At 50.8% G+C, this 25,031-nt stretch overlaps 2 protein-coding genes across 36 annotated transcripts in view; one reads left to right on the top strand and one right to left on the bottom strand.

The window, feature by feature from the left end:
• MAPT (microtubule associated protein tau) overlaps positions 1–17,166 on the top strand; it is a 129,665-nt gene extending 112,499 nt beyond the window's left edge. For 10 of the 12 annotated variants that reach the window (XM_055257655.2, XM_055257665.2, XM_055257662.2 and 7 more), the window contains 3 exons: positions 3,008–3,089; positions 7,364–7,476; positions 12,757–17,166. In XM_055257655.2, coding sequence (XP_055113630.1) covers positions 3,008–3,089; positions 7,364–7,476; positions 12,757–12,972 — 411 coding nt within the window. In that variant the 3' untranslated portion in view covers positions 12,973–17,166. The remainder of the gene's footprint in view (positions 1–3,007; positions 3,090–7,363; positions 7,477–12,756) is intronic. The other 2 variants (XM_063629283.1, XM_055257666.2) reach the window with 2 other exon arrangements.
• Positions 17,167–18,746: 1,580 nt separating this feature from the next.
• The window catches only part of KANSL1 (KAT8 regulatory NSL complex subunit 1), a 193,475-nt gene continuing 187,190 nt past the window's right edge, over positions 18,747–25,031 (bottom strand). For 12 of the 24 annotated variants that reach the window (XM_055257635.2, XM_055257643.2, XM_055257648.2 and 9 more), the window contains 5 exons: positions 23,014–23,138; positions 22,256–22,313; positions 21,933–22,045; positions 20,886–21,138; positions 18,747–20,542 (listed from right to left, as the gene is read on the bottom strand). In XM_055257635.2, coding sequence (XP_055113610.2) covers positions 20,315–20,542; positions 20,886–21,138; positions 21,933–22,045; positions 22,256–22,313; positions 23,014–23,138 — 777 coding nt within the window. In that variant the 3' untranslated portion in view covers positions 18,747–20,314. The remainder of the gene's footprint in view (positions 20,543–20,885; positions 21,139–21,932; positions 22,046–22,255; positions 22,314–23,013; positions 23,139–25,031) is intronic. The other 12 variants (XM_055257645.2, XM_055257651.2, XM_055257639.2 and 9 more) reach the window with 3 other exon arrangements.

Genomic DNA, 25,031 nt, shown 5'->3' on the forward strand with positions numbered 1-25,031 from the left:
AAAATAAAATTAGCCAGGTGTGGTGGCACGCACCTCTAGTCCCAGCTACTTGGGAGGCTGAGGTGGGAGGATCGCCTGAGTCCCGTTGGCGGAAGTTGCAAGGAGCCATGTTCGCGCCACTGCACTTCAACCTAGGCAACAGAGTGAGACTTTGTCTCAAAAAACAATAATATAATAATTTCAAAATAAATAGATTTGGCTCCCTCTAATTGTCCCCGAGGACTCCGTGCGTCTTCTGTGGAGTGTCTCCGTGAGATTCGGGACTCAGATCCTCAAGTGCAACTGACCCACCCGATAAGCTGAGGCTTCATCATCCCCTGGCCGGTCTATGTCCACTGGGTGCCCGAGGCTCCTCTCCCACCAGCTCTCTTGGTCAGCTGAAAGCAAACTGTTAACACCCTGGGGAGCTGGAGGTATGAGACCCTTGGGGTCCACCCCAAGGGAGGCGTTGATTTTTGAGAGCAATCACCTGGCCCTGGCTGGCAGTACCGGACACTGCTGTGGCTCCGGGGAGGGCTGTCTCCAGAAAATGCCTGGCCTGAGGCAGCCACCCGCATCCAGCCCAGAGGGTTTATTCTTGCAATGTGCTGCTGCTTCCTGCCCTGAGCACCTGGATCCCGGCTTCTGCCCTGAGGCCCCTTGAGTCCCACAAGTAGCAAGCGCTTGCCCTTCGGCTGCTGCATGGGGCTTACTAACGCTTCCTCACCAGTGTCTGCTAAGTGTCTCCTGTCTCCCACGCCCTGCTCTCCTGTCCCCGCAGTTTGTCTGCTGTGAGGGGACAGAAGAGGTGTGTGCCGCCCCCACCCCCGCCCAGGCCCTTGTTCCTGGGATTGCTGTTTTCAGCTGTTTGAGCTTTGATCCTGGTTCTCTGGCTTCCTCAAGGTGGGCTTGGCCAGAGGAGGAAGGCCATGTGCTTTCCGGTTGAAGTCGAGTCTGGTGGCCTGGTGGAGGCTGTGCTGCTGAGGCAGAGCTGGGGAGAGAGCGCACACGGGCTGCGTGGCCAACCCCTCTGGTAGCTGATGCCCAAAGATGCTGCAGTGCCCAGGACATCCAGGACCTCCCTGGGGCCCGCCTGTGTGTCCCGCGCTGTGCTCATCTGCGGGCTAGCCTGTGACCCGCGCTGTGCTCGCCTGCGGGCTAGCCTGTGTCCCGCGCTGTGCTTGTCTGCGGTCTAGCCTGTGACCTGGCAGAGAGCCACCAGATGTCCCGGGCTGAGCACTGCCCTCTGAGCACCTTCACTGGAAGCCCTTCTCCTGGTGAGAAGAGATGCCAGCCCCTGGCATCTGGGGGCACTGGATCCCTGGCCTGGGCCCTAGCCTCTCCCCAGCCTGGGGGCCCCTTCCCAGTGGGCTGGCCCTGCTCCTTCTCTACCTGGGACCCTTCTGCCTCCTGGCTGGACCCTGGAAGCTCTGCAGGGCCTGCTGTCCCCGTCCCTGGCCTCCAGGTATCCTGACCACCGCCCTGGCTCCCACTGCCATCCACTCCTTTCTGGCCGTTTCCTGGTCCCTGTCCCAGCCCCCCTCCCCCTCTCACCAGTTACCTCACCCAAGCCAGAGGGAAGAGGGAAGGAGGCCCTGGTCATACCAGCACGTCCTCCCACCTCCCTCGGCCCTGGCCCACCCCCTCGGCGCCAGCTTCAGAGCACAGCTCTCTCCAAGCCAGGCCGCGCGCCGTCCACCCTTCCTGTCCCCCCACGTCCTTGCCACAGATCATGTCTGCCCTGACACACATGGGCCTCAGCCATCTCTGCCCCAGTTAACTCCCCATCCATAAAGAGCACATGCCAGCTGACACCAAAATAATTCAGGATGGTTCCAGTTTAGACCTAAGTAGAAGGAGAAACCACCGCCCACCCTGCACCTTGTTTTTTGGTGACCTTGATAAACCATCTTCAGCCATGAAGCCAGCTGTCTCCCAGGAAGCTCCAGGGCAGGGCTTCCTTGGGAGCTGACTGATAGGTGTGAGGTGGCTGCCCCCTTGCACCCTCAGGTGACCCCACACAAGGCCACTGCTGGAGGCCCTGGGGACTCCAGGAATGTCAGTCAGTGACCCGCCCCCAAGGCCCCACACAGCCATGGCTTCATAGAAGTCTGCCTCCAGGGGACCTGTCTGTCTGCCACTGTGGAGTCCCTACAGCGTGCCCCCCACCCCAGGGGAGCTGGTTCTTGGACTGAGATCAGCTGGCAGCTCAGGGCCATCATTCCCCGAGGGAGTGGTGCTCTGGAGGCCACAGGCCTCCTCATGTGTGTCTGCGTCCGCTCAAGCTTGCTGAGACACTAAATCTGTTGGTTTCTGCTGTGCCACCTACCCACCCTGTTGGTGTTGCTTTGTTCCTGTTGCTAAAGACAGGAATGTCCAGGACACTGAGTGTGCAGGTGCCTGCTGGCTCTCACATCCGAGCTGCTTAACTCCGCTGGGTCCTGCTTACTGATGGTCTTTGCTCTAGGGCTTTCCAGGGTCCGTGGAAGCTTTTCCTGGAATAAAGCCCACCCATCGACCCTCACAGCGCCTCTCCTCTTTGAGGCCCAGCAGATACCGCAGTTCTGCCTTTCCAGCAAGATTTTTCAGATGCTGTGCATACTCATCTTATTGATCACTTTTTCCTTCATGTCTGATTGTGATCTGTCAATTTCATGTCAGGAAAGGGAGTGACTTTTTTACACTTACCCGTTTGCTGAGCAAATGTCTGGGTCTTGCATAATGACAATGGGTCCCTGTTTTTCCCAGAGGCTCTTTTGTTCTGCAGGGATTGAAGACACTCCAATCCCACAGTCCCCAGCTCCCCTGGGGCAGTGTTGGCAGAATTTCGACAACACATTTTTCCACCCTGACTAGGGTGTGCTCCTCATGGCAGCTGGGAACCACTGTCCAATCAGGGCCTGGGCTTACACAGCTGCTTCTCATTGCGTTACGCCCTTAATCAAATAATCCCATTTTATCCTCTTTGTCTCTCTGTCTTCCTCTCTCTCTGCCTTTCCTCTTCTCTCTCCTCCTCTCTCATCTCCAGGTGCAAATAGTCTACAAACCAGTTGACCTGAGCAAGGTGACCTCCAAGTGTGGCTCATTAGGCAACATCCATCATAAACCAGGTAGCCCTGTGGAAGGCGAGCGTTGGGACGGGAAGGTGCAGGGGGCGGAGGAGTCCTGGTGAGGCTGGAACTGCCCCAGACTTCTGAAGGGGCTGGAAAGGATTTTTTAGGTAGACCTACATCAAAGAGAGTGTTGAGTGTGAAACTTGCAGGAGCCCAGGAGGCGTGGTGGCTCCAGCTCGCTCCTGCCCAGGCCATGCTGCCCAAGACAAGGCGAGGCGGGAGTGAAGTGAAATAAGGCAGGCACAGAAAGAAAGCACGTGTTCTCGGCCGGGCACGGTGGCTCACGCCTGTAATCCCAGCACTTTGGGAGGCCAAGGTGGATGGATCACGAGGTCAGGAGATCGGGACCATCCTGGCTAACACAGTGAAACCCCGTCTCTACTAAAAATACAAAAAATTAGCCAGGCGTGGTGGCGGGCGCCTATAGTCCCAGCTACTCGGGAGGCTGAGGCAGGAGAATGGCGTGAACCCAGGAGGCAGAGCTTGCAGTGAGCCGAGATCGCGCCACTGCACTCCAGCCTGGGCGGCAGAGCGAGACTCCGTCTCAAAAAAAAAAAAAAAAAAAAGAAAAGAAAAAGCACATGTTCTCGCTTATTTGTGGGATCCAGGAGATAGAGAATAGAAGGATGGTTACCAGAGGCTGGGAAGGGTAGTGAGGGGATGGTGGGGGGATGGTTAATGGGTACAAAAAAAATAGAATAAGACCTAGTATTTGATAGTGCAACAGGGTGTCTATAGTAAATAATAATTTAATTGTACATTTAAAAATAACTAAAAGATAGCCAGGTGCAGTGGCTTACGTCTGTAATCCCAGCACTTTGGGAGGCCGAAGTGGGCGTTTGAGACCAGCCTGGCCAACATGGTGAAACCCCATCTCTACTAAAAATACAAAAATTAGCCAGGCATGGTGGCGGGCGCCTGTAATCCCAGCTACTCGAGAGGCTGAGGCAGGAGAATCACTTGAACCTGGGAGGCAGAGGTTGCAGTGAGCTGAGATCTTGCCACTGCACTCCAGCCTGGGTGACAGAGTGAAACTCCGTCTCAAAGATAAAAATAAAAATACGGCCGGGCACAGTGGCTCACGCCTGTAATCCCAGCACTTTGGGAGGCCGAGGCGGGCGGATCACAAGGTCAGGAGATCGAGACCATCCTGGCTAACGCGGTGAAACCCCGTCTCTACCAAAAATACAAAAAATTAGCCAGGCGTGGTGGCGGGCACCTATAGTCCCAGCTACTCACAAGGCTGAGGCAGGAGAATGGCATGAACCCGGGAGGCGGAGCTTGCAGTGAGCTGAGATTGTGCCACTGCACTCCAGCCTGGGCGACAGAGCGAGACTCTGTCTCAAAAACAAAAACAAAAACAAAAAAAAAACCTAAAAGAATATAAATGGATTGTTTGTAACACAAAGGACAAATGTTTGAGGGGATGGATACCCCATTTTCCATGATGTGATTATTACACATTGTGTGTCTGTATCAAAACATCTCATGAACCCCATAAATATATACACCTAACTATGTACCCACAAAAATTAAAAAAATATATTTTTCAAGGTGAAGAGGGAGGCGAGATGCTGGCCTTACGCCCTAACCCGTTGTTCTCCCGGCAAGCTGTCCACAGGGCCTCTCAGGCTCGAGGTGCAGCTATATGGATGTATGAGCTTGGTCCCCAGCCAACATGGGGGACACTTCACCATCGGCAGCAGCTACAGCACAGGAACCCTGGGTCACTGCCATGTCCCCTCTGTGACTTTGTTTAAATAGAAAATGATGCTCTGGGCCAGCTGTGGTGGCCCACGCCTATAATCCCAGCACCTTGGGAGGCAGAGGTGGGCAGATTGCCAGAGATCAGAAGTTGGAGATCAGCCTGGCCAACATGGCGAACCCCCGTGTCTACTAAAAATGCAAAAATTAGCCAGGCATGGTGGCAGGCGCCTGTAATCCCAGCTACTTGGGAGGCTGAGGCAGGAGAATCACTTGAACCCAGGAGGCAGAGGCTGAGTGAGCCGAGATCGCGCCAGTGCACTCCAGCCTGGGTGAGGGAGTGAGACTCCATCTAAAAAAAAAAGAAAGAAAAAGAAAAGAAAATGATCCTACTGGAACCATGCTTACTCCCCTCCCCACCTCACACTGTGTAGAAATCAGTGCTGTCGGCCGGGTGCGGTGGCTCACGCCTGTAATCACAGCACTTTGGGAGGCCAAGGCAGGCGGACCACGAGGTCAGGAGATCAAGACCATCCTGGCTAACACAGTGAAACCCCGTCTCTACTAAAAATAGAAAAAATTAGCCGGGCATGGTGGCGGGCACCTGTAGTCCCAACTACTTGGGAGGCTGAGGCAGGAGAATGACATGAACCCGGGAGGCGGAGCTTGCAGTGAGCCAAGATCGCACCACTGCACTCCAGCCTGGGAGACAGAGTGAGACTCAGCCTCAAAAAAAAAAAAAAAAAAAAAGAAAGAAAGAAATCAGTGCTGTGTATACATCTTTCTGCAGTGATGGAAATATTCTGTATCTGTGCTGTCCAGCATGGTAGCCACTAGCTACATGTGGCACTTGAAACATGGCTGGTGCAGTTGGGGAAGAGTGGCTGCCATATTGGACGACACAGCTATAGATTCTGTCACCCCACCCCGAGAGTCCAGAGCAGGGATTTCTGCCTTAGGCCCTATTCGGGGCTGGTTTTTACTTGAACCCTTACTGTGGGAAGAGAAGGCCATGAGAAGTTCAGTCTAGAATGTGACTCCTTATTTTCTGGCTCCCTTGGACACTTTGTGGGATTTAGTCTCCCAGTGGAAAGTATTCCACAAATGGTGCCACTACCCCAGCTGTGAGAGTGGCTGGGAGCTGCTTTTGTCATCTTTCCCTGGAAAGTCCTGTGGGCTGTCTCTTCCTCATGCCTTGTCCCATGCTTGGGCATGGTGTCAAGCGTCAGGAGGGAGAAAGGGTCCTTATTTATTTATTTAGAGATGGAGCCTTCTTCTGTTCCCAGGCTGAAGTGCAGTGGTGCAATCTCGGCTCACTGCAACCTCCACCTCCTGGGTTCAAGTGATTCTCCTGCCTCAGCATCCCGACTAGCTGAGATTACAGGCACATGCCAACATGCCCGGCTATTTTTTTTTTTTTTTTTTTGAGATGGAGTTTCACTCTCGTTGCCCAGGCTGGAGTGTAATGGCATGATCTTGGCTCACTGCAACCTCCACTTCCTGGGTTCAAGCAATTCTCCTGTCTCAGCTTCCCAAGCTGGGATTACAGGCGCCTGCCACCATGCTCAGCTAATTTTTGTATTTTTTTTTAGTAGAGATGGGTTTTCACCATGTCGGTCAGACTGGTCTCAAACTCCTGACCTCAGGTGATCCACCTGCCTCGGCCTCCCAAAGTGCTAGGATTACAGGCATGAGCCACCATGCCCGGCCTGAAAGCATTCTTATTTAGTGTGCATTTTGACATTCAATTTAATTCCAAGGTCTTGTGGGGTCATGGTTTACAGGATGTTGATATAGAAAAGACTTCACTTACTGGGCTGGGCGCAGTGGCTCACATCTGTAATCCCAGCACTTTGGGAGGCCGAGGCAGGCAGATCAGGAGGTCAGGAGATTGAGACCGTCCTGGCTAACACAGTGAAACCCTGTCTCTACTGAAAATACAAAAAATTAGCCAGACGTGGTGGTGGGCACCTGTAGTCCCAGCTACTCGGGAGGCTGAGGCAGGAGAATGGCATGAACCCAGGAGGCAGAGCTTGCAGTGAGCAGAGACCGTGCCACTGCACTCCAGCCTGGGCGACAGAGCAAGACTGTCTCAAGAAAAAAAAAAAAAAAAGACTTTACTTACTGGAAGCCAACCAATGTATATTTAGAATAATTTTTCCTGGACTGAGCTGTCATTTACCTTTGCAGTATCTCAAGAAGAAGAGTTTACAGTGTAAATATTTGATGCACACTTTGATTAGAAAGATGAAGCAAACTATTTTCAAGAGCTTTGCAAGGACTTACTTGTATCCAAACACCATTCTAAAGGAGAGTCTTATCTACTTCTAAAGGCTGGTCTCTACTTGGAACCACTTGCTTGGCCCTGGTTCAAGTCCTGCTGCAAACCTAGAAGTCCTGTCATTGTCTTCTTCCCTCCAGAGCAATGGCACCCAATCTAATTTTTGCTGTGCCCCAGCAGCCCCTGGCACTTTGCCCTGTAGACTGCAGACCTCATGTAATGTATGTTAAGTCCACGGAACCACGGAAGATGATGGCAAGATGCTCTTGTGTGTGTTGTGTTCTAGGAGGTGGCCAGGTAGAAGTAAAATCTGAGAAGCTTGACTTCAAGGACAGAGTCCAGTCGAAGATTGGGTCCCTGGACAATATCACCCACGTCCCTGGCGGAGGAAATAAAAAGGTAAAGGGGGCAGGGCGGGTTGGATGCTGCCCTTGGGTATATGGGCATTAATCAAGTTGAGTGGACAAAGGCTGGCCCAGTTCCCAGAGGAGGAAAACAGAGGCTTCTGTGTTGACTGGCTGGATGTGGGCCCTCAGCAGCATCCAGTGGGTCTCGACTGCCTGTCTCAATCACCTGGAGCTTCAGCATGTTTCACACCTGGGCCCCAACCTGGAGAGGCTGACCAATTGGTCTCAGGTGCAGCTCGGTTGCTGGAGTTTTTGTTTTTATTTATTTTTATGTATTTAAGGCAGGGTCTCTATATTAGTCCATTCTCACACTGCTAATAAAGACATACCCAAGACTGGGTAATTTATAAAGGAGAGAGGTTTAATAGACTCACAGTTCCACATGGCTGGGGAGGCCTCAAAATCATGGCAGAAGGCACAGGAGAAGCAAAGGCATGTCTTACATGGCGGCAGGCAAGAGAGCGTGTGCAGGGGAACTCCCATTTATAAAACCATCAGACCTCATGAGACTTATTCACTATCATGAGAACGGCATGGGAAAGACCCGCCCCCATGATTCAGTTACCTCCCACTGGGTCCCTCCCATGACACATGGAATTATGGGAGCTGCAATTCAAGATGAGATTTGGGTGGGGACACAGCCAAACCATATCAATCTCCCTCTGTCATCCAGGCTGGAGTGCACTGGCATGATCTCGGCTCACTGCAGCCTCTACCTCCCTGGGTCAGGTGATCCTCCCACCTCAGCCTCCCAAGTAGCTGGAACTGCAGGTACCTGCCACTATGCCTGGCTAAATATTTTGTATTTCCTGTGGAGACAAGGTTTTGCCATGTTGCCCAGGCTGGTCTTGAACTCCTGAGGTCAAGCAATATGCCCACCTTGGCCTCCCAAGGTGCTGGGATTACAGGTGTGAGCCACAGTGCTCGGCCTAAGTCGCTGCAGTTTTTAAAGCTCCCAGGTGATTCTTCAGTGCAGTCAAAAGTGAGAACTGGCTGGGTGCGGTGGCTCATGCCTGTAATCCCAGCACCTTGGGAGGCCAAGGTGGGCAGATGGCTTGAGGTCAGGAGTTCAAGACCAGCCTGGCCAACATGGTAAAACCCCATCTCTACTAAAAATACAAAAGTTAGCTGGGCGTGGTGGTGCATGCCTGTAATCCCAGCTACTTGGGAGGCTGAGGCATGGGAATTGCTTGAACCCGGGGGACAGAGGTTGTAGTGAGCTGAGATCGTGCCACTGCACTCCAGCCTGGGCAACAGAGTAAGATTCCATCTCAAAAAAAAAAAAAGCGAGAACCACTGTCCTAGGCCCTGATGTTTGCAGGCAACTAAAAAAGGAAGTGGACATCCCCAGTCAGCTGTGGCGCACCAAGAACAAGTCATGGGAACATAACCTAATTTTCTAAATGGGTTACCAGGCACTTAGAGCAAAACAATGATGCTGAAATCCTGATTTTAGCAAAGCCTCTGCCTGCCTGTCGTGGAAGTGTCCACACGAGGCTGCTGGGGCCTTGGTGTCCCCAGCAATTTCTAGTCTCTAGGTCTTGCTGTGGGTGTCTGTGCAGTGAGGGTGTGTGTGGCGCTGGGCGAGCTCTGTCTAGGCCTGGCACAGGATGCGGTCTGGTAGCTGCTGCTTCTCTTCTGCAGAAGCGCAGCCGAGCACCCTCTGGGGTTTCCCGCCCACACCCAACCTGAAGTTCTGGGAGTGGCTCACTCTCCAACCTTCAGGGTCTCCCGGCAGCTGACTGGGGAGTGGTGGAGGGAAAAGAGATTGTATGAGTCCGTTTTCACGCTGCTGATGAAGACATACCCGACACTGGGCAATTTAAAAGAAAGAGGTCTGATGGACTCACAGTTCCACGTGAGTGGGGAGGCCTGACAATCGTGGTGGAAGGTGAAAGGCTTGTCTCACATGGTGGCAGACGAGAAGAGAGCTTGTGCACGGGAACTCCACAGATCTCGGGAGACGTATTCACTATCATGAGAACAGCACGGGAAAGACCCTCCTCTATGATTCAATTACCTCCCACTGGGTCCCTCCCACAACATGTAGGAATTGTGGGAACTACAATTCAAGATGAGATTTGGGTGGGGACACAGCCAAACCATATCAGGGGTGTCCCAGAAAGGGTGTAGGATCTGAGACCCAAGTCGGCATGAGAAAGTATGCTTCTCGTGGTGGCCCAGTTGGGTGGAAGTGGCAGCCAGGCCGTCTTTCCACCAGGCCACTCAAGTGGCAGCTGACAGACCCCTGCCCTGGCCAGTCCCCACCCTCCCCTCTTGCCACTGCATCTGGTTCTGAACAGATGGGCACCCTCATCTTGTATTTGTGATAAATGTCTAACAATGTAGTTTTGTGAGAAGGGTTTGCTGATACAGCGTTGCTGCAGATGCTGCAAACTGTGGCCTGGGGCAGACCTTACCTCCAGACAGGCCCTGAGGCAGGGGAGGGCACTGGCCCGTAGCTGGCCGAGAGCTCTCAGGTTGTGCAACTCAGGACACAGGGATACTTTTCAGTGGCTGGGTCGCTATCCAAAGTGAGAAAACAAGGAGGGACCAGGAGGCTGTCCACCTCAAGGGATGTGGGGGCCAGGCCCAGTTTTCTGGGGCAGCAGTAAGCTTCTCTGCTGTTTCTACCCCCAAGGGCCTCCCCTGGTCTAAGGCAGGGCCTCCCAGCCTCGGGGCACTTTAAAGATATCTGGGCCTGGCCCCGTCCCCATAGTCTGACTGAGTGGGTCTGGATAGGGCCTGGACATTAGTGATTTCTTGGGTGAAGGGAGGCCCCCCACAGTCTCTGGAAGCTTCTCTGTGTTAGGAAAAGCTCTGGGCTTGACTCTGCTTGGACAGTCAAGATCCACAAATCCTCTCAGCCTCAGTTTCTCCTTCAGCAAGATGAAATGGAAATGCTGTACCTACGTCCCGGGGTGGTTGTGAGACCCAAAAAAGACAACGTTCTGGAAGGTTCCTGGTGCGTTGCAGTCCTCTAAGAACCTGAGTTAGAGCCACGCTGAGTCTCAGCTTCTTGACTCCTTCTGTTTCGAACTCGTCCATGTGATGGCTCAAGAAGGGTGGGCAGGGCCCTGCCCCCTACTCAGAAAATACCATCCTGGTCCCGGGTATCCCCGCAGCGTTAGTCCCGTTTTCCCAGTGTATTGAGAAAAATTGCTAACAAGCAGTGGGGCACACCACCAGCCTCCTGGGTTGCTTTCAGTTTGCGGATTTTTGGACATTCCCAGGAATGTCTTTTCAAAAAAACACTTCAAAAAAACACTTCAAAAAACATTAATATAAATATTTTTATCAAAGCCTGTATTAAATGGTCTTTCAAGAAAATACAGTAACAGGCCAGGCATGGTGGCTCACGCCTGTGACCCCAGCACTTCGGGAGGCCAAGGCAGGCAGATCACCTGAAATCAGGAGTTCGAAACCAACCTGGCCAACACAGCCGAATCCCATCTCTACAAAAAATACAAAAATTAGCTGGGTGTGGTGGCACACACCTGTAGTCCCAGCTACTTGGGAGGCCGAGGCAGGAGAATTGCTTGATCCCAGAGGCGGAGGTTGCAGTGAGCCGAGATCGTGCCACTGCACTCCAGCGTGGGTGACAAGAGTGAAACTTTGTCTCAAAAAAGAAAAAAAAAAAAAAGAAAAGATAAAGAAAATACAGTATACAGTAATAGAGAACAATCCTTTTTTCAAAGTAGTGACCCCAAATGAACAAAATATGCATCTAGCTTAAATGGGAGCCTGGTTTTCTCTACGCCCATTCAAGCCCCCTGCAATAGGGGCCCTTCACCCCGGATCCATGGACTCCTAAAATTATATGGAAAATGGCTGTGAGTGAGTGTGGATGGACATGTGCACACATATTTTTGGCTTTACCAGATGCTCAAAGAGCCTAGGACCCAAAAAGGGCTGAGAATGACCGTGTCGACCACTTCAGGGTCATCAGGAATTACTGTGCACTGCTCGCTTCTCCAGTGAACACTTTCTGCTTCTGCGTTTCCTGGTATCCTTTGGCACTCCTGGCTAGGTCATGTGTTTCTCTACTTTCAAAAGGGCTTCAGCCAGGCACGGTGGCATGAGCCTGTAGTCCCAGCTACTCCAGAGGTTAAGGTGGGAAGATTGCTTGAGCCCAGGAATTTGAGGCCAGCCTGGGCAAGCAGATAGGTAGATGATTGATAGATACACAGATGATAGATAGATGATGATAGATGATAGATAGATAGATAGATAGATGATAGATAGATAAGTCGCTAGACAGTCATCCATCCACCCATCCACACATAAAAAGGCCTTTGTCACGTCATGTTTTGTGGCCCACCTGCCAGTGCTGCCCACAGTTGCTGCCCCTCCAAACTCATCAGTCACTGGCAAACAGGAGGAATGTGTGTGGCTCATGTCTGGGCATCAGTGGCTGTGGGAGACATCCTTGATCTTCTCCAGCTTCTCCTTCCACATTTTCCTTTGCAATCTGGCAATATCTATCAAAATAAAATGCGCATGACTTTTGACCTAAGAGCTCCACTTCTAGGACCCACTTAACACGTGTGTGACATGATGTTCATACAGGGTTATTTATCTGAGGTTGTTCATACACACCATTGCCTGTAATCACTAAAGGCGGGAGCAGCCTACACATCCATCCACAGAGGAGTAGATGCCTTTTGGTACATCCGTGGTGATGGAATACTAAGCAGCCTGTGATATATACACTCACACGTGTTTGTTTATGTGTGGAATATCTCTGGAGGGTACACAAGAAACTTAAAATGATCACTGTCTCTGGGGAGGGTACCTGGGTGCCTGGGAGGCAGGTCAGGGAAGGAGTGGGCACAGGTATTAGCAATTGGAAGACAATAAAAACAATAGCTCCTGGCCAGGCGCAGTGGCTCATGCCTGTAATGGCAGCACTCTGAGAGGCCAAGGCAGGCGGATTGCTTGCGTCCAGGAGTTCGAGACCAGCCTGAGCAACATAGTGAAACCCTGTTTCTATTAAAAATACAAAAAATTAGCCAGGTGTGGTGGCATGCAACTGTAATCCCAGCTACTCGGGAGGCTGAGGTGGGAGAATCACCTGAGCCCGGGAGGTTGAAGCTGCAATGAGGTGAGATTGTGCCACTGCACCCTAGCCTGGGCGATAGAGCAAGACCCTGTCTCAAAAACAAACAAAAAACAGTCCCTGGCACTCTGGGCCAGGCCTGGCAGGGCAGTTGGCAGGGCTGGTCTTTCTATGGCACTTCATCTCACCCTCCCTCCCTTCCTCTTCTTGCAGATTGAAACCCACAAGCTGACCTTCCGCGAGAACGCCAAAGCCAAGACAGACCACGGGGCGGAAATCGTGTACAAGTCGCCAGTGGTGTCTGGGGACACGTCTCCACGGCATCTCAGCAATGTCTCCTCCACCGGCAGCATTGACATGGTAGACTCGCCCCAGCTCGCCACGCTAGCCGACGAGGTGTCTGCCTCCCTGGCCAAGCAGGGTTTGTGATCAGGCCCCCCGGGGCGGTCAATAATCGTGCAGAGGAGAGAGTGAGAGAGTGTGGAAAAAAAAAGAATAATGACCCGGCCCCCGCCCTCTGCCCCCAGCTGCTCCTCGCAGTTCGGTTAATCGGTTAATCACTTAACCTGCTTTTGTCGCTCGGCTTTGGCTCGGGACTTCAAAATCAGTGATGGGAATAAGAGCAAATTTCATCTTTCCAAATTGATGGGTGGGCTAGTAATAAAATATTAAAAAAAAAAAAAATTCAAAAACATGGCCACACCCAACATTTCCTCAGGCAATTCCTTTTGATTCTTTTTTTTTCCCCCCTCCATGTAGAAGAGGGAGAAGGAGAGGCTCTGAAAGCTGCTTCTGGGGGATTTCAAGGGACTGGGGGTGCCCACCACCTCTGGCTCCGTTGTGGGGGTGTCACAGGGGCAGTGGCAGCAACAAAGGATTTGAAACTTGGTGTGTTCGTGGAGCCACAGGCAGACGATGTCAACCTTGTGTGTGTGAGATGGGGGTTGGGGTGGGGCGGGAGGCCACGGGGGAAGCCAAGGCAGGGGCTGAGCAGAGGGGAGAGGAAGGACAAGAAGTGGGAGTGGGAGAGGAAGCCACATGCTGGAGAGTAGACGTCCCCCTCCGTGCTGCTGGGAGGGCCAAGGCCTATGCCACTTGCAGCATCTGAGCGGCCGCCTGTCCTTGGTGGCCGGGGGTGGGGGGGGGCGGAGGGAGGCTGCTGTGGGTCAGTGTGCCACCCTCTGCAGGGCAGCCTGTGGGAGAAGGGACAGCAGGTAAAAAGAGAAGGCAAGCTGGCAGGAGGGTGGCACCCCGTGGATGACCTCCTTGGAAAAGACTGACCTTGATGTCTGAGAGCGTTGGCCTCTTCCTCCCTCCCTGCAGGGTAGGGGGCCTGAGCTGAGGGGCTTCCCTCTGCTCCACAGAATCCCTGTTTTATTGAGTTCTGAAGGTTGGAACTGCCGCCATGATTTTGGCCACTTTGCAGACCTGGGACTTTAGGGCTAATCAGTTCTCTTTGTAAGGACTTGTGCCTCTTGGGAGACGTCCACCCGTTTCCAAGCCTGGGCCACCGGCATCTCTGGAGTGTGTGGGGGTCTGGGAGGTGGGTCCCGAGCCCCCTGTCCTTCCCACGGCCACTGCAGTCACGCCTGTCTGCCCCGCTGCGCTGTTGTCTGCCATGAGAGCCCAGTCACTGCCTATACCCCTCATCACGTCACAATGTCCCGAATTCCCAGCCTCACCACCCCTCTTCTCAGTAATGACCCTGGTTGGCTGCGGGAGGCACCTACTCCATAGTGAGGGCGAAATTAAGGGAAGGCAAAGTCAAGGCACTAGAGTGGGACCCCAGCCTCTCACTCTCAGTTCCACTCATCCAACTGGGACCCTCACCACGAATCTCATGACCTGATTCAGTTCCCTGCCTCCTCCTCCCGTCACAGATGTGAGCCAGGGCACTGCTCAGCTGTGACCCTAGGTGTTTCTGCCTTGTTGACATGGAGAGAGCCCTTTCTCCTGAGAAGGCCTGACCCCTTCCTGTGCTGAGCCCGCAGCAGGAGGCTGGGTGTCTTGGTTGTCAGTGATGGCACCAGGATGGAAGGGCAAGGCACCCAGGGCAGGCCCACAGTCCCGCTGTCCCCCACTTCCACCCTTGCTTGTAGCTGCCAGCCTCCCAGACAGCCCAGCCCGCTGCTCAGCTCCACATGCATAGAATCAGCCCTCCGCACCCGACAAAGGGGAACACACCCCCTTGGAAATGGTTCTTTCCCCCCAGTCCCAGCTGGAAGCCATGCTGTCTGTTCTGCTGGAGCAGCTGAACATATACATAGATGTTGCCCTGCCCTCCCCATCTGCACCCTGTTGAGTTGTAGTTGGATTTGTCTGTTTATGCTTGGATTCACCAGAGTGACTATGATAGTGAAAAGAAAAAAAAAAAAAAAAAAAAAAAAAAAAAAAAGGACGCATGTATCTTGAAATGCTTGTAAAGAGGTTTCTAACCCACCCTCACGAGGTGTCTCTCACCCCCACGCTGGGACTCATGTGGCCTGTGTGGCGCCACCCTGCTGGGGCCTCCCAAGTTTTGAAAGGCTTTCCTCAGCATCTGGGACCCAACAGAGACCAGATTCTAGCAGCTAAGGAGGCCATTCAGCTGTGAAGAAGGCCTGAAGCACCGGATTAGGACTGAAGCGATGATGTCCCCTTCCCTACTTCCCCTTGGGGCTCCCTGTGTCAGGGCACAGAGTAGGTCTTGTGGCTGGTCTGGCTTGCAGCACGAGGATGGTTCTCTCTGGTCATAGCCCGAAGTCTCACAGCAGTCCCAAAGGAGGCTTACAACTCCTGCATCACAAGAAAAAGGAAGCCAGTGCCAGCTGGGGGGACCTGTAGCTCCCAGAAGCTCCGTGAGCCTCAGCCCACCCCTCAGACTGGGTTCCTCTCTAAGCTCACCCACTGGAGGGGCAGCCCAGCCTCCCACCAAGGGCCCTGCGACCACAGCAGGGATTGGGATGAATTGCCTGTCCTGGATCTGCTCTAGAGGCCCGAGCTGCCTGCCTGAAGAAGGATGACAAGTCAGGAGACACTGTTCCCAAAGCCTTGACCAGAGCACCTCAGCCCGCTGACCTTGCACAAACTCCATCTGCTGCCATGAGAAAAGGGAAGCCGCCTTTGCAAAACATTGCTGCCTAAAGAAACTCAGCAGCCTCAGGCTCAATTCTGCCACTTCTGGTTTGGGTACAGTTAAAGGCAACCCTGAGGGACTTGGCAGTGGAAATCCAGGGCCTCCCCTAGGGCTGGCAGCTTAGTGTGCAGCTAGAGCTTTCCCTGCAAGGAAGTCTCTGGGCCCAGAACTCTCCACCAAGAACCTCCCTGCTGTTCGCTGAGTCCCAGCAATTCTCCTAAGTTGAAGGGATCTGAGGAGAAGGAAATGTGGGGTAGAGATTTGGTGGTGGTTAGAGATATGCCCCCCTCATTACTGCCAACAGTTTCGGCCGCATTTCTTCATGCACCTCGGTTCCTCTTCCTGAAGTTCTTGTGCCCTGCTCTTCAGCACCATGGGCCTTATACGGAAGGCTCTGGGATCTCCCCCTTGTGGGGCAGGCTCTTGGGGCCAGCCTAAGATCATGGTTTAGGGTGATCAGTGCTGGCAGATAAATTGCAAAGGCACGCTGGCTTGTGACCTTAAATGAGGACAATCCCCCCAGGGCTGGGCACTCCTCCCCTTCCCTCACTTCTCCCACCTGCAGAGCCAGTGTCCTTGGGTGGGCTAGATAGGATATACTGTATGCCGGCTCCTTCAAGCTGTTGACTCACTTTATCAATAGTTCCATTTAAATTGACTTCAATGGTGAGACTGTATCCTGTTTGCTATTGCTTGTTGTGCTATGGGGGGAGGGGGGAGGAATGTGTAAGATAGTTAACATGGGCAAAGGGAGATCTTGGGGTGCAGCACTTAAACTGCCTCGTAACCCTTTTCATGATTTCAACCACATTTGCTAGAGGGAGGGAGCAGCCACGGGGTTAGAGGCCCTTGGGGTTTCTCTTTTCCACTGACAGGCTTTCCCAGGCAGCTAGTTAGTTCCCCATTCCCTCCCCAGCCGGGTGCAGGCGTAGGAATATGGACATCTGGTTGCTTTGGCCTGCTGCCCTCTTTCAGGGGTCCTAAGCCCACAATCATGCCTCCCTAAGACCCTGGCATCCTTCCCTCTAAGCTGTTGGCACCTCTGTGCCACCTCTCTCACTGGCTCCAGACACACAGCCTGTGCTTCTGGCAGCTGATATCACTCGCTTCACCCTCCTCATCTTTGTTCTCCAAGTAAAGCCACGAGGTCGGGGCGAGGGCAGAGGTGATCACCAGCGTGTCCCATCTACAGACCTGTGGCTTCATAGGACTTCTGATTTCTCTTCAGCTTTGAAAAGGGTTACCCTGGGCACTGGCCTAGAGTCTCACCTCCTAATAGACTTAGCCCCATGAGTTTGCCATGTTGAGCAGGACAATTTCTGGCACTTGCAAGTCCCATGATTTCTTTGGTAATTGTGAGGGTGGGGGGAGGGACATGAAATCATCTTAGCTTAGCTTTCTGTCTGTGAATGTCTATATAGTGTATCTGTGTGTTTTAACAAACGATTTACACTGACTGTTGCTGTAAAAGTGAATTTGGAAATAAAGTTATTACTCTGATTAAATAAGGTCTCCATTCACGGATTCCAAGGACAAGAAAGCGATATAGAATGTCTATTTTTTAAGTTCTTTCCCACCCACCCTTAGAGAATTTAGCTCAGAACAGGAAATGACAGTATTATTAAAAGCTGGCCATCAGGATTAACAGCTCTCTCTGGGGCCCTGAAGGTGAAAGTTCTCAGACCTGCTCATTTGCAGTTGCTTCTCAATGTGATGCTGGCAAATCATCCTAGTCCAATTCAAAGGGCAATACAAAGCCTTGTGGCTGACCTCACGATGCAGCACTCAGTTTGCAAGGCCGATACCAGTGTATGCAAACCTGAGAAGGTTGGGGATGAGGCTATGGGATCTTTCGTCCCTGGAAATTTAGTCCAGAGGCCTGGGGCTGGAGCAGAACACCAAGCCACTCAGCTTAATGAATGGCTTAGATTCCTGCTAGGTTTACAGAGCTGCCTTCTTCTTTCCTTTGGTACCTTATTATAGATTGAGGAGTTATTTCTGCTAAACCAAGATAGGGATACCAGATAGCGTCTTCCTAGCAATGCCACAAAGGAATACAAAAACAAAACAGTAATCCATCATATTATTCCTTAGTAACTATGCCAAGGTCATGATACTGAATCCTCAGATTGTTTCAAACTACTACTTTTCTTTGCTCTTCCTGATGTGTTTGCCACTGCAGGCAGATGTTTAAGTAAAACAGATTTTAACTGCAGCTACAAAAGCAGCAACAGCAAAAGAGAAGTGCTATCTCAGAAAGCATGGCTTTCAGAGCCACAAGAGATAGCCTCACTGGCTGTTTCAGCTTGACTGCCATGCAAAGAAGAGAGCAGAGGGAGAACCAGCCCCACCCACTTATTCATCTTGTACAAAGAAAAGCACCTACCAGCCTAGGCTACATAGTGAGACACTATCTCCACAAAAAACCCACGAAAATTAGCTGAGTATAGTGGCACATGCCTACAGTCCCAGCTACTGGTGAGGCTGTGGTGGGAGGATCTCTTGAGCCCAGGAGATCCAGGCTGCAGTGAGCCAAGATTGCACCACTGCACTCCAGTCTGGACAATCGAGCAAGATCCCATCTCAAAAAATAAAAAAAAGAAAAAGAAAAGCATGTAACCTCCTCAGAAGAAAGATGCTATATCTCAGGCAGCAGGCAAGAACCAATCCAGGCTCTAAGCAAATTATGTATCTCACTGACCCCCACCAAACCTCAGAAAAACTTAACGGTGAGAAGCAAAATCTCCTTTAAAGAGCAACTTAGAACAGATAGAAAATATCATACAGCTGACTTCACTAGAGAGAAGGTGATCAACTGCTTTCACTCAACAAAAAGAAAAAGGAGATGATCAATGCAGATCCCCTCTCCTCCTGGCAGCCCTTATCCTCAATGAAAAGCCACCACCATTCTCTCTCTGGTGGCCATCAGATGAACGTGCAGCATTCCTACAAGACAGAATGGAGATTTTCCAAGGTATAGAGCAAGTCAGAGTACCCCAAAGAACGGTACCAGAGAGCCAGCTCCAAAACTGCCAACACTACCACGCATACACAGTTCAGTAAGTCACGAAAGGCCTGGTACACAGCATTCTGTAACTTTTTTTTTTATTTTTTTCAATTTTTCCTTCTTTTTTTTTTTTAAGCACTAGTCTGTGCTTTGCGAACAGAATCAAGACATTAACAAAGATCAGCTTCTCTGAAGAAAAGCATTTCTATAGAACAAAGACAGCTACATGTTTCGCTGCCATTACACAGCTCCAAAGCAGGAAAAGAAAATATTTACAAAATACAAGGTTTTTTTTTTTCATTTTTTGTTTTTGTTTTTTTTTTTTCAATGCTAAAAGGGTTATTCAGAATTTTCAACCTTATAAATAGAAGAAGCACTTTATGCATAGGGATATGGTGCATTATTGTATTTTTTTTTAAAGAAACAATGACAAACCCTTTAACTTGCAAACAGAAAAAAAAAATCACTCATGTTGAAAATTGTGAAAAAACCCCAACCATTAAGCAGTTGTCTACTATTTTTATACGATTACAAAATGGCCAAAAAAAAAAAGAGTCTTCTCCCCCCTCCCCCTTTTTGGTGACGTGATCATACAGGAGACAGGCAGAAGGTTAACAGAGAAGAGTGAAGGGGGAACAATGGGAACCACAGCTAGGACCAGACAATGTTCCACAGGCAAGGGGAGCGTGAAAGACCAAAAGTGGAACTAACATCGACAGGGATCTGGATGTGAAGGAAACATGGCAAAGTGAATCAGAGAAAAAAAAAAAAAAATGACACAGGGAAATGGCTGCTCACTTCCCACAATCCCCCGTTTGCAGGGGAGTGGGAATAGAGGTTAAGTAGTCCTAACCCTACCTTCAAAGATCAGGACAGGTGGTAAAAACATTCCAAGTGGAAGGACGGGTTGTGGGTGTGTACATGGCATGGGAGAGCAGACAGGGAAGGGTACCAAGGGGCATGATGAGGGGCACCTGAGCAGCCACAGCCAGGTTACTGCAGTGAAAGAGTCAAAACAGAGAAGACCAAATGCAGATGAAACAAAAAATCGGTCTTAAGTTCTGGGCGAGAAAGGAAAGCTGTTCTGCCGGCTGAGCACTTGGGGAGAGCAGCTGGCAGTTACGGCAGAGAGGCTCTGGTGGGGATGTTCCAGCACAAAAAACCAAGGGGACCCAGCCAGGAGGGCCACAGCGGAGCCAAGCCACAGATGGGAGGGGAGGGGGTAAGAGTCCAGAGCACCCTGCCCCATTCCACCCTAGCTCAAGAAGGCCATGCTCAACTGCAGCCCTCTGCCCGCCAGGCTGTTCTGCCCTGCCCACAGGTGTGAGGGAGGGGGTGGTCATCTAAGATCGGTAAGTCCAGTGATTCAACAGTGCAGAGGATGTGCCAGGACCAGGCCAGCAGGGTCTCATCCTGAACTTGTTTGCCAACAGGAGGAAGTGCTCAGGTGTGTGACAAGAAAACATGGAAACAAAAACAAAACAAAAATTAAAACAAGAAAAAAAAAATACCAAAGTAGGATCTAAATTCCTTAAGTTCACTAAAAACTGTGAAAATTTCCGGCATATGATGTTTGAATATCAAACGCAGAGATTTCTGAAGCTTTAATGCCAATAGTTAGTGAGTCTGTTTAGATGCCTGTCTCCCGCTCATCTGTGAGTCGGGCGCTGAGCTGTGGCTGCTGCCACCAGATGCCGACTCTTGAGGGGGACAGTGGGAGGCGAGGTGGGCGCTGCCTCTGTCTCCCGGCCAGTCTTGCTGCCTGAGGTGCGTCGAGTGCAGCGGGCTGCTCGCTCCTGTGCATCCAGCTGGTCCTCACACTCCGCCTGGGGACTGTGTGCCAGGGGGAAGGTCCGCCGTTCCCAGGGCTGGACAGACTGTAGGCAGACAAGTTGCTCTTTGAGGACCCAGTCCCAGCCAGCCTGCTTCCTGCTCCAAGGCCCTGCCACAAACCTTGTGGCCTGGAGCCTAGGACCAGTCTATCTAGTGTTCCTGGGACAGTCTGAGAACACCCCTCCTAGGGTGTACCCAGACAAATGTACTGATCATTTAGCAATGATCAATACAGTTCCACTGAACGTTGAGGAGATCAATTTAAGTGCAGCCCTTTGTCCCTTCAAAAGGGGGAGGGGATGGCTAGGTCCCTCTTCGGCAGATGCTATCCCTTCCTGGTTCCATCCCCCAACCATGCCAATCCCACCCAAAGGCTGCGTCCCTTACCTGTTCATCCAGCCCCAGCTCTGGCGTGGAACAACGGGTATCCTCACTGGCTAAGTGTCGCAGAGTGTCCCGAGCCACAGGGGTGAGGGGTGCTGAGTGCAGTTCCGGGCTAATGGGACTCCTAGGGGACTGACCATGGGAGTATTCTGACAAAGAGTGGCTACTGCTGACATCAGGGGAGGCAGGCTGGGGGGTGGAGGGGTTGGCACTGCCCAGCTGGGGGGTTGTCCGGCCGTCTGATGACCTGTAGGACCTGCACACCAAGGAATGCAAATCTGAGTGCCTGGGAAATGTTTACTTATGGGGGTAGAGGGCATGAAAAAAGCATCTCCACTGGAGGAGTTGAGGCAAACAAAGACCAACAGATTTTCCTTAGGATCCAGCAACTCTCATTTCTTCCCACTACTCTTTGGAGGGGTAGGTATACAACATCTACCATCCCAAGAAAAAAGCATGGCTGAACAATGCCAGGGGTGAGTCCATAGCAAAGTGCCTAGTGAATTCAGGAGGTTAGGGAGATTCGTGTAGACTTTGAAAACTGTAGTCAAAGAAAAAAAAGTATAAGTAAGAGCTCCCAAAACTTTCTGCTTGAGAATCCCAAGGGTTTCTGCCACTGTTAACAATAAATGGAGACAGGGTAGTGATGGACGTTAAGGGGGGGGGGGGGGCAGTTTCTTCAAGTGGCATCACAAAGCCACTGTCCAAAGGAAGGTTAACTTGTAGTGAGGCCTTCCAAGCTCCCCTGGTTGAATCACCATGACCGCCCCCCAACTGTCTTCCAAATGCCACACAGATCATGGGAATTCAGAATTGAACAGTGACCTCTCAGCAAGGATCTAGCACTTGGCTCCTTATGTCTCCACTAGTTCCATATATCTCCACTAGTTCCAACAAACACCATGGAACTTCTGAGCTCTTTGCCACTGCCAGTAGATGGGTATGATGAGCAACCAAGAGGCAGTAGCAATTCCACAGACTCAAGTAGGGCCCAAACTCCCTGTCCACCCTCTCTCCACAGGCCCTGGGGACCCAAGCCTGCCCCATCACCTGCTGCCCCGCCGCTGGGGTGGCACACTCGTGGTCCACAGCCACCGTGCCCTCTCCATCTCCTCACATTTGGCATGCAGGGCGGCGAAGGCTGCGTCGGATAGGTCCTCAATCTGCAATAGAGCAGCTTCAGAGATCCCCTCTTTTCTCCAGGAGTTAAGAACCAGTCCCACCCCATTCTAGGTTCTTCCCGGTCACAAAAGGAATACAAGGAGCTTGCACTTGACACCCACAAGTCTTCAGGCCATTTAGGGTGTGTGCACTCATATGTGTGTGTGCATGTGTACACACATGTTCTTCTAACAGAAGAACCAGGCCATTACCTCCTCATTCTCCTCATCAGGACTCCCCTTCAGAGACTGAAGATCAACCTCCCGCCAGCTGCAAAACCAAGAACAGACAATTATGAGATGGTAAGCAGGCTAAAACTGGGGGCAGAGTCAAAGTGTCCATGCAAGGATGAGAATACTGCACCTGTGGGTGACACTGCTCCCTGCCGGGTAGGCTCTGCCCTATCACGGCCCAGTCTCCTTACCCTGTCAAGGCCTGTGAAATTGGCCACCTACTCAAATGCCCACGAAGGCCAGAAATGAGAGAAGTGGCCTAGGGTAGGGCCGAGGCTGAGAGACTGTGACAAACACAAGAAAAGAAACCTGTTTAAAGGGGACCACCACTGTTCAGGACCAGCTGATTGCTCCCATATGGAAATGCATACCCAGGGTTGCCTAATCTTCTGTTTGGCAACAAAAGCTGGAAACAAAGATTTTTATGTGAAATCCTGCTTTGATGTTGACAACAAATTCAGTATTTTAAAACATACTGTATGTGTTGACAAAACCGGTCTCTAGACCAGTAAGTGAGTGGCCTACCAGGCTGTGACTGCTGGTTCGTTTGGTGTATTCCTATAATGGAATGAGAGAGAACTATATACAGAAATAATTTCGTTCTTATCAGGTAAGAATTTCTCTTAATGAGAAGACAGAACCAAAGACTAGGGCCCAAGTCTTGGTCAGAAGACAAGAGGGAAAAAGGGCAATAGCAGGAAGAATGGGGAGAGGAGCCAACTATTCTGAGCTTCTACCTGGGAGTAAGGATTTCCTTGTATTGCAGTTTCTCTACGCGAGTTGTTGCAGCAACAGACATTGGGATGACAATGTTGTTAATATCGAATGAGCTCTCTCCTCTTCTCCTCCTTACTGGCTGCTGCTGTAAGATAAAAATTAAGTTTAAAAGGGAGGTACAATTTTACAGACATCAAATCATTCATCTAAGACTTAAAACAGGATCACCAATAACTAGGCATCTGGGTCCTTGGGTTGAAGCTGAGTAATGACCATAGCAGCTGCTCCCACCTAGGAGTCAGTCTTCAACAGCAAAAAACCTCACAGAGAAATACTAGGTGGTCATGAGGAGTTATTCCCATTCATAAGTCTCACTGGTCACCCTCTTCCTTCAAGGGCTCGTGTGTAAATTTCATAGGGGTGGGTACCTGGGATCTTAACTGTTGGGGTTCCTACTCTATATACACCTCTATTAACCTCCTCTCCTTTTACAATCCTCATTTCCTTCCTTTATCCCCGTTTATGACTTAAGACTCATAATGGCCCCTCCCCTAAAAGCAATGCTTGAAAGCTTATCCTGAAAGAGGCCCAAAGGATAGGCCCATCTCAATAGATATCTAACCTTGGTTGTCATGAATGCACCTCCTTCTCAAAGATTGGAACTCTTCAGCTAAATGTGCACCCACCAGCTGCCCAGTCTTTATGTGATTTCCCCTCTTTTGATGATTGTTGGGGAAAGAGCTGAGAGCTTTCTAGCTGTATCAAAGGAGATGAATGGAGGGAAACTGAAGAGGAGAACCTGACTATACCTCACATTCCTGGTGAAAGGAAATTTGCTTCTATAGGAAGTTGAGAAGACCAAACTCTTGGAAAAGTAAGACTTCCAAGGATCGAATATCAGAGGCAGAGGTAAGCATCTACAGTAGCTGGGAGACTAGGGAACTAAATGGCTTAGTCCCTTGGATGGAGGAAAAAGTCTACTAGCTGCTGCTGCCCAGATAGTTAATACCCTATCCTGAAACAGAGACTAGCAACTGAGCTGTGAGAGGCCAGAGGGAAACAGTGGCATAACAAACACGCTGCCATGGCAACAAAACAGCTGGAAAACACCTAAGAGGCTGCATTTACACCTAAACCACCAAGTGTGGTCAGTCCACAAGGAAGGGATTGGTGGAGGAAGAAGTCCCCTACAACTAACCCCTCTATCCTCTGTTCCTGGACAGTGAGATACCATTTATTCATCCTATCATCTTAGGACATTCTCAGAGAATGTTAAAAGTCAGCACTTCCTGGGCCAGAGTTTCAGTCACTGTCATTTATAACTTCAGATGACCACAATGCCCTTTCACTTCAATTTCTTTCTCTATCAAATCAGATGACTGCCATTGACCTCAGAAATTTAGGATATCTGGTTAACCAAAATGGTTAAACAGACTTTTGGGGATCTTGCCTGAGTTCTGTAGCTGAGGATTAGTGATCTCATACACAGAGACCTCTGCCACTGCCAGATATCTGCTGAAATTATACATCCCACTACAAGAAATGCATCTTAAGAAAGCCTCAAGAGAGATAGCCTTCCCAGTATCTTGGTCAAGAATAAATGTGAAACTGCTGGCAGAAACAGGTATACGCTTTCCCTGAAACTTCTTGGGCTTGTTGTTAGTACCTTCGAGAAAAAGATACTGGAGCAGGTTGTGGGATGGTTCAACGGGCTCTGTACCTCATCTTCCACCTAGACACACCCCCTATTCTGTCAGCTACTCATTAGGTCTAAATTAACTACTACCTCCTATTTAGAGCCAGAGATAGCAGGTGATGAGAATAAAACTGGTTCCCAAACTTGGTTGTATTATCAGAAGCAACATTAAGGAGTATTTAAAAAAAAAAAAGGTTCTAGGACTCCTCCCGCTCTTTTATAAAATCAGAATTTGTTTGTTTGTTTAAGAGATGAGGTCTCACTATGTTGCCCAGGCTGGACTCAATCTCCTGGGCTGAAGAGATCTTCCTGAGTAGCTGGAGCTACAGGCATGCAGTATCA

Source organism: Symphalangus syndactylus, chromosome 20 (assembly GCF_028878055.3).
Source record: "Symphalangus syndactylus isolate Jambi chromosome 20, NHGRI_mSymSyn1-v2.1_pri, whole genome shotgun sequence".
Lineage (NCBI taxonomy): Eukaryota > Metazoa > Chordata > Mammalia > Primates > Hylobatidae > Symphalangus > Symphalangus syndactylus.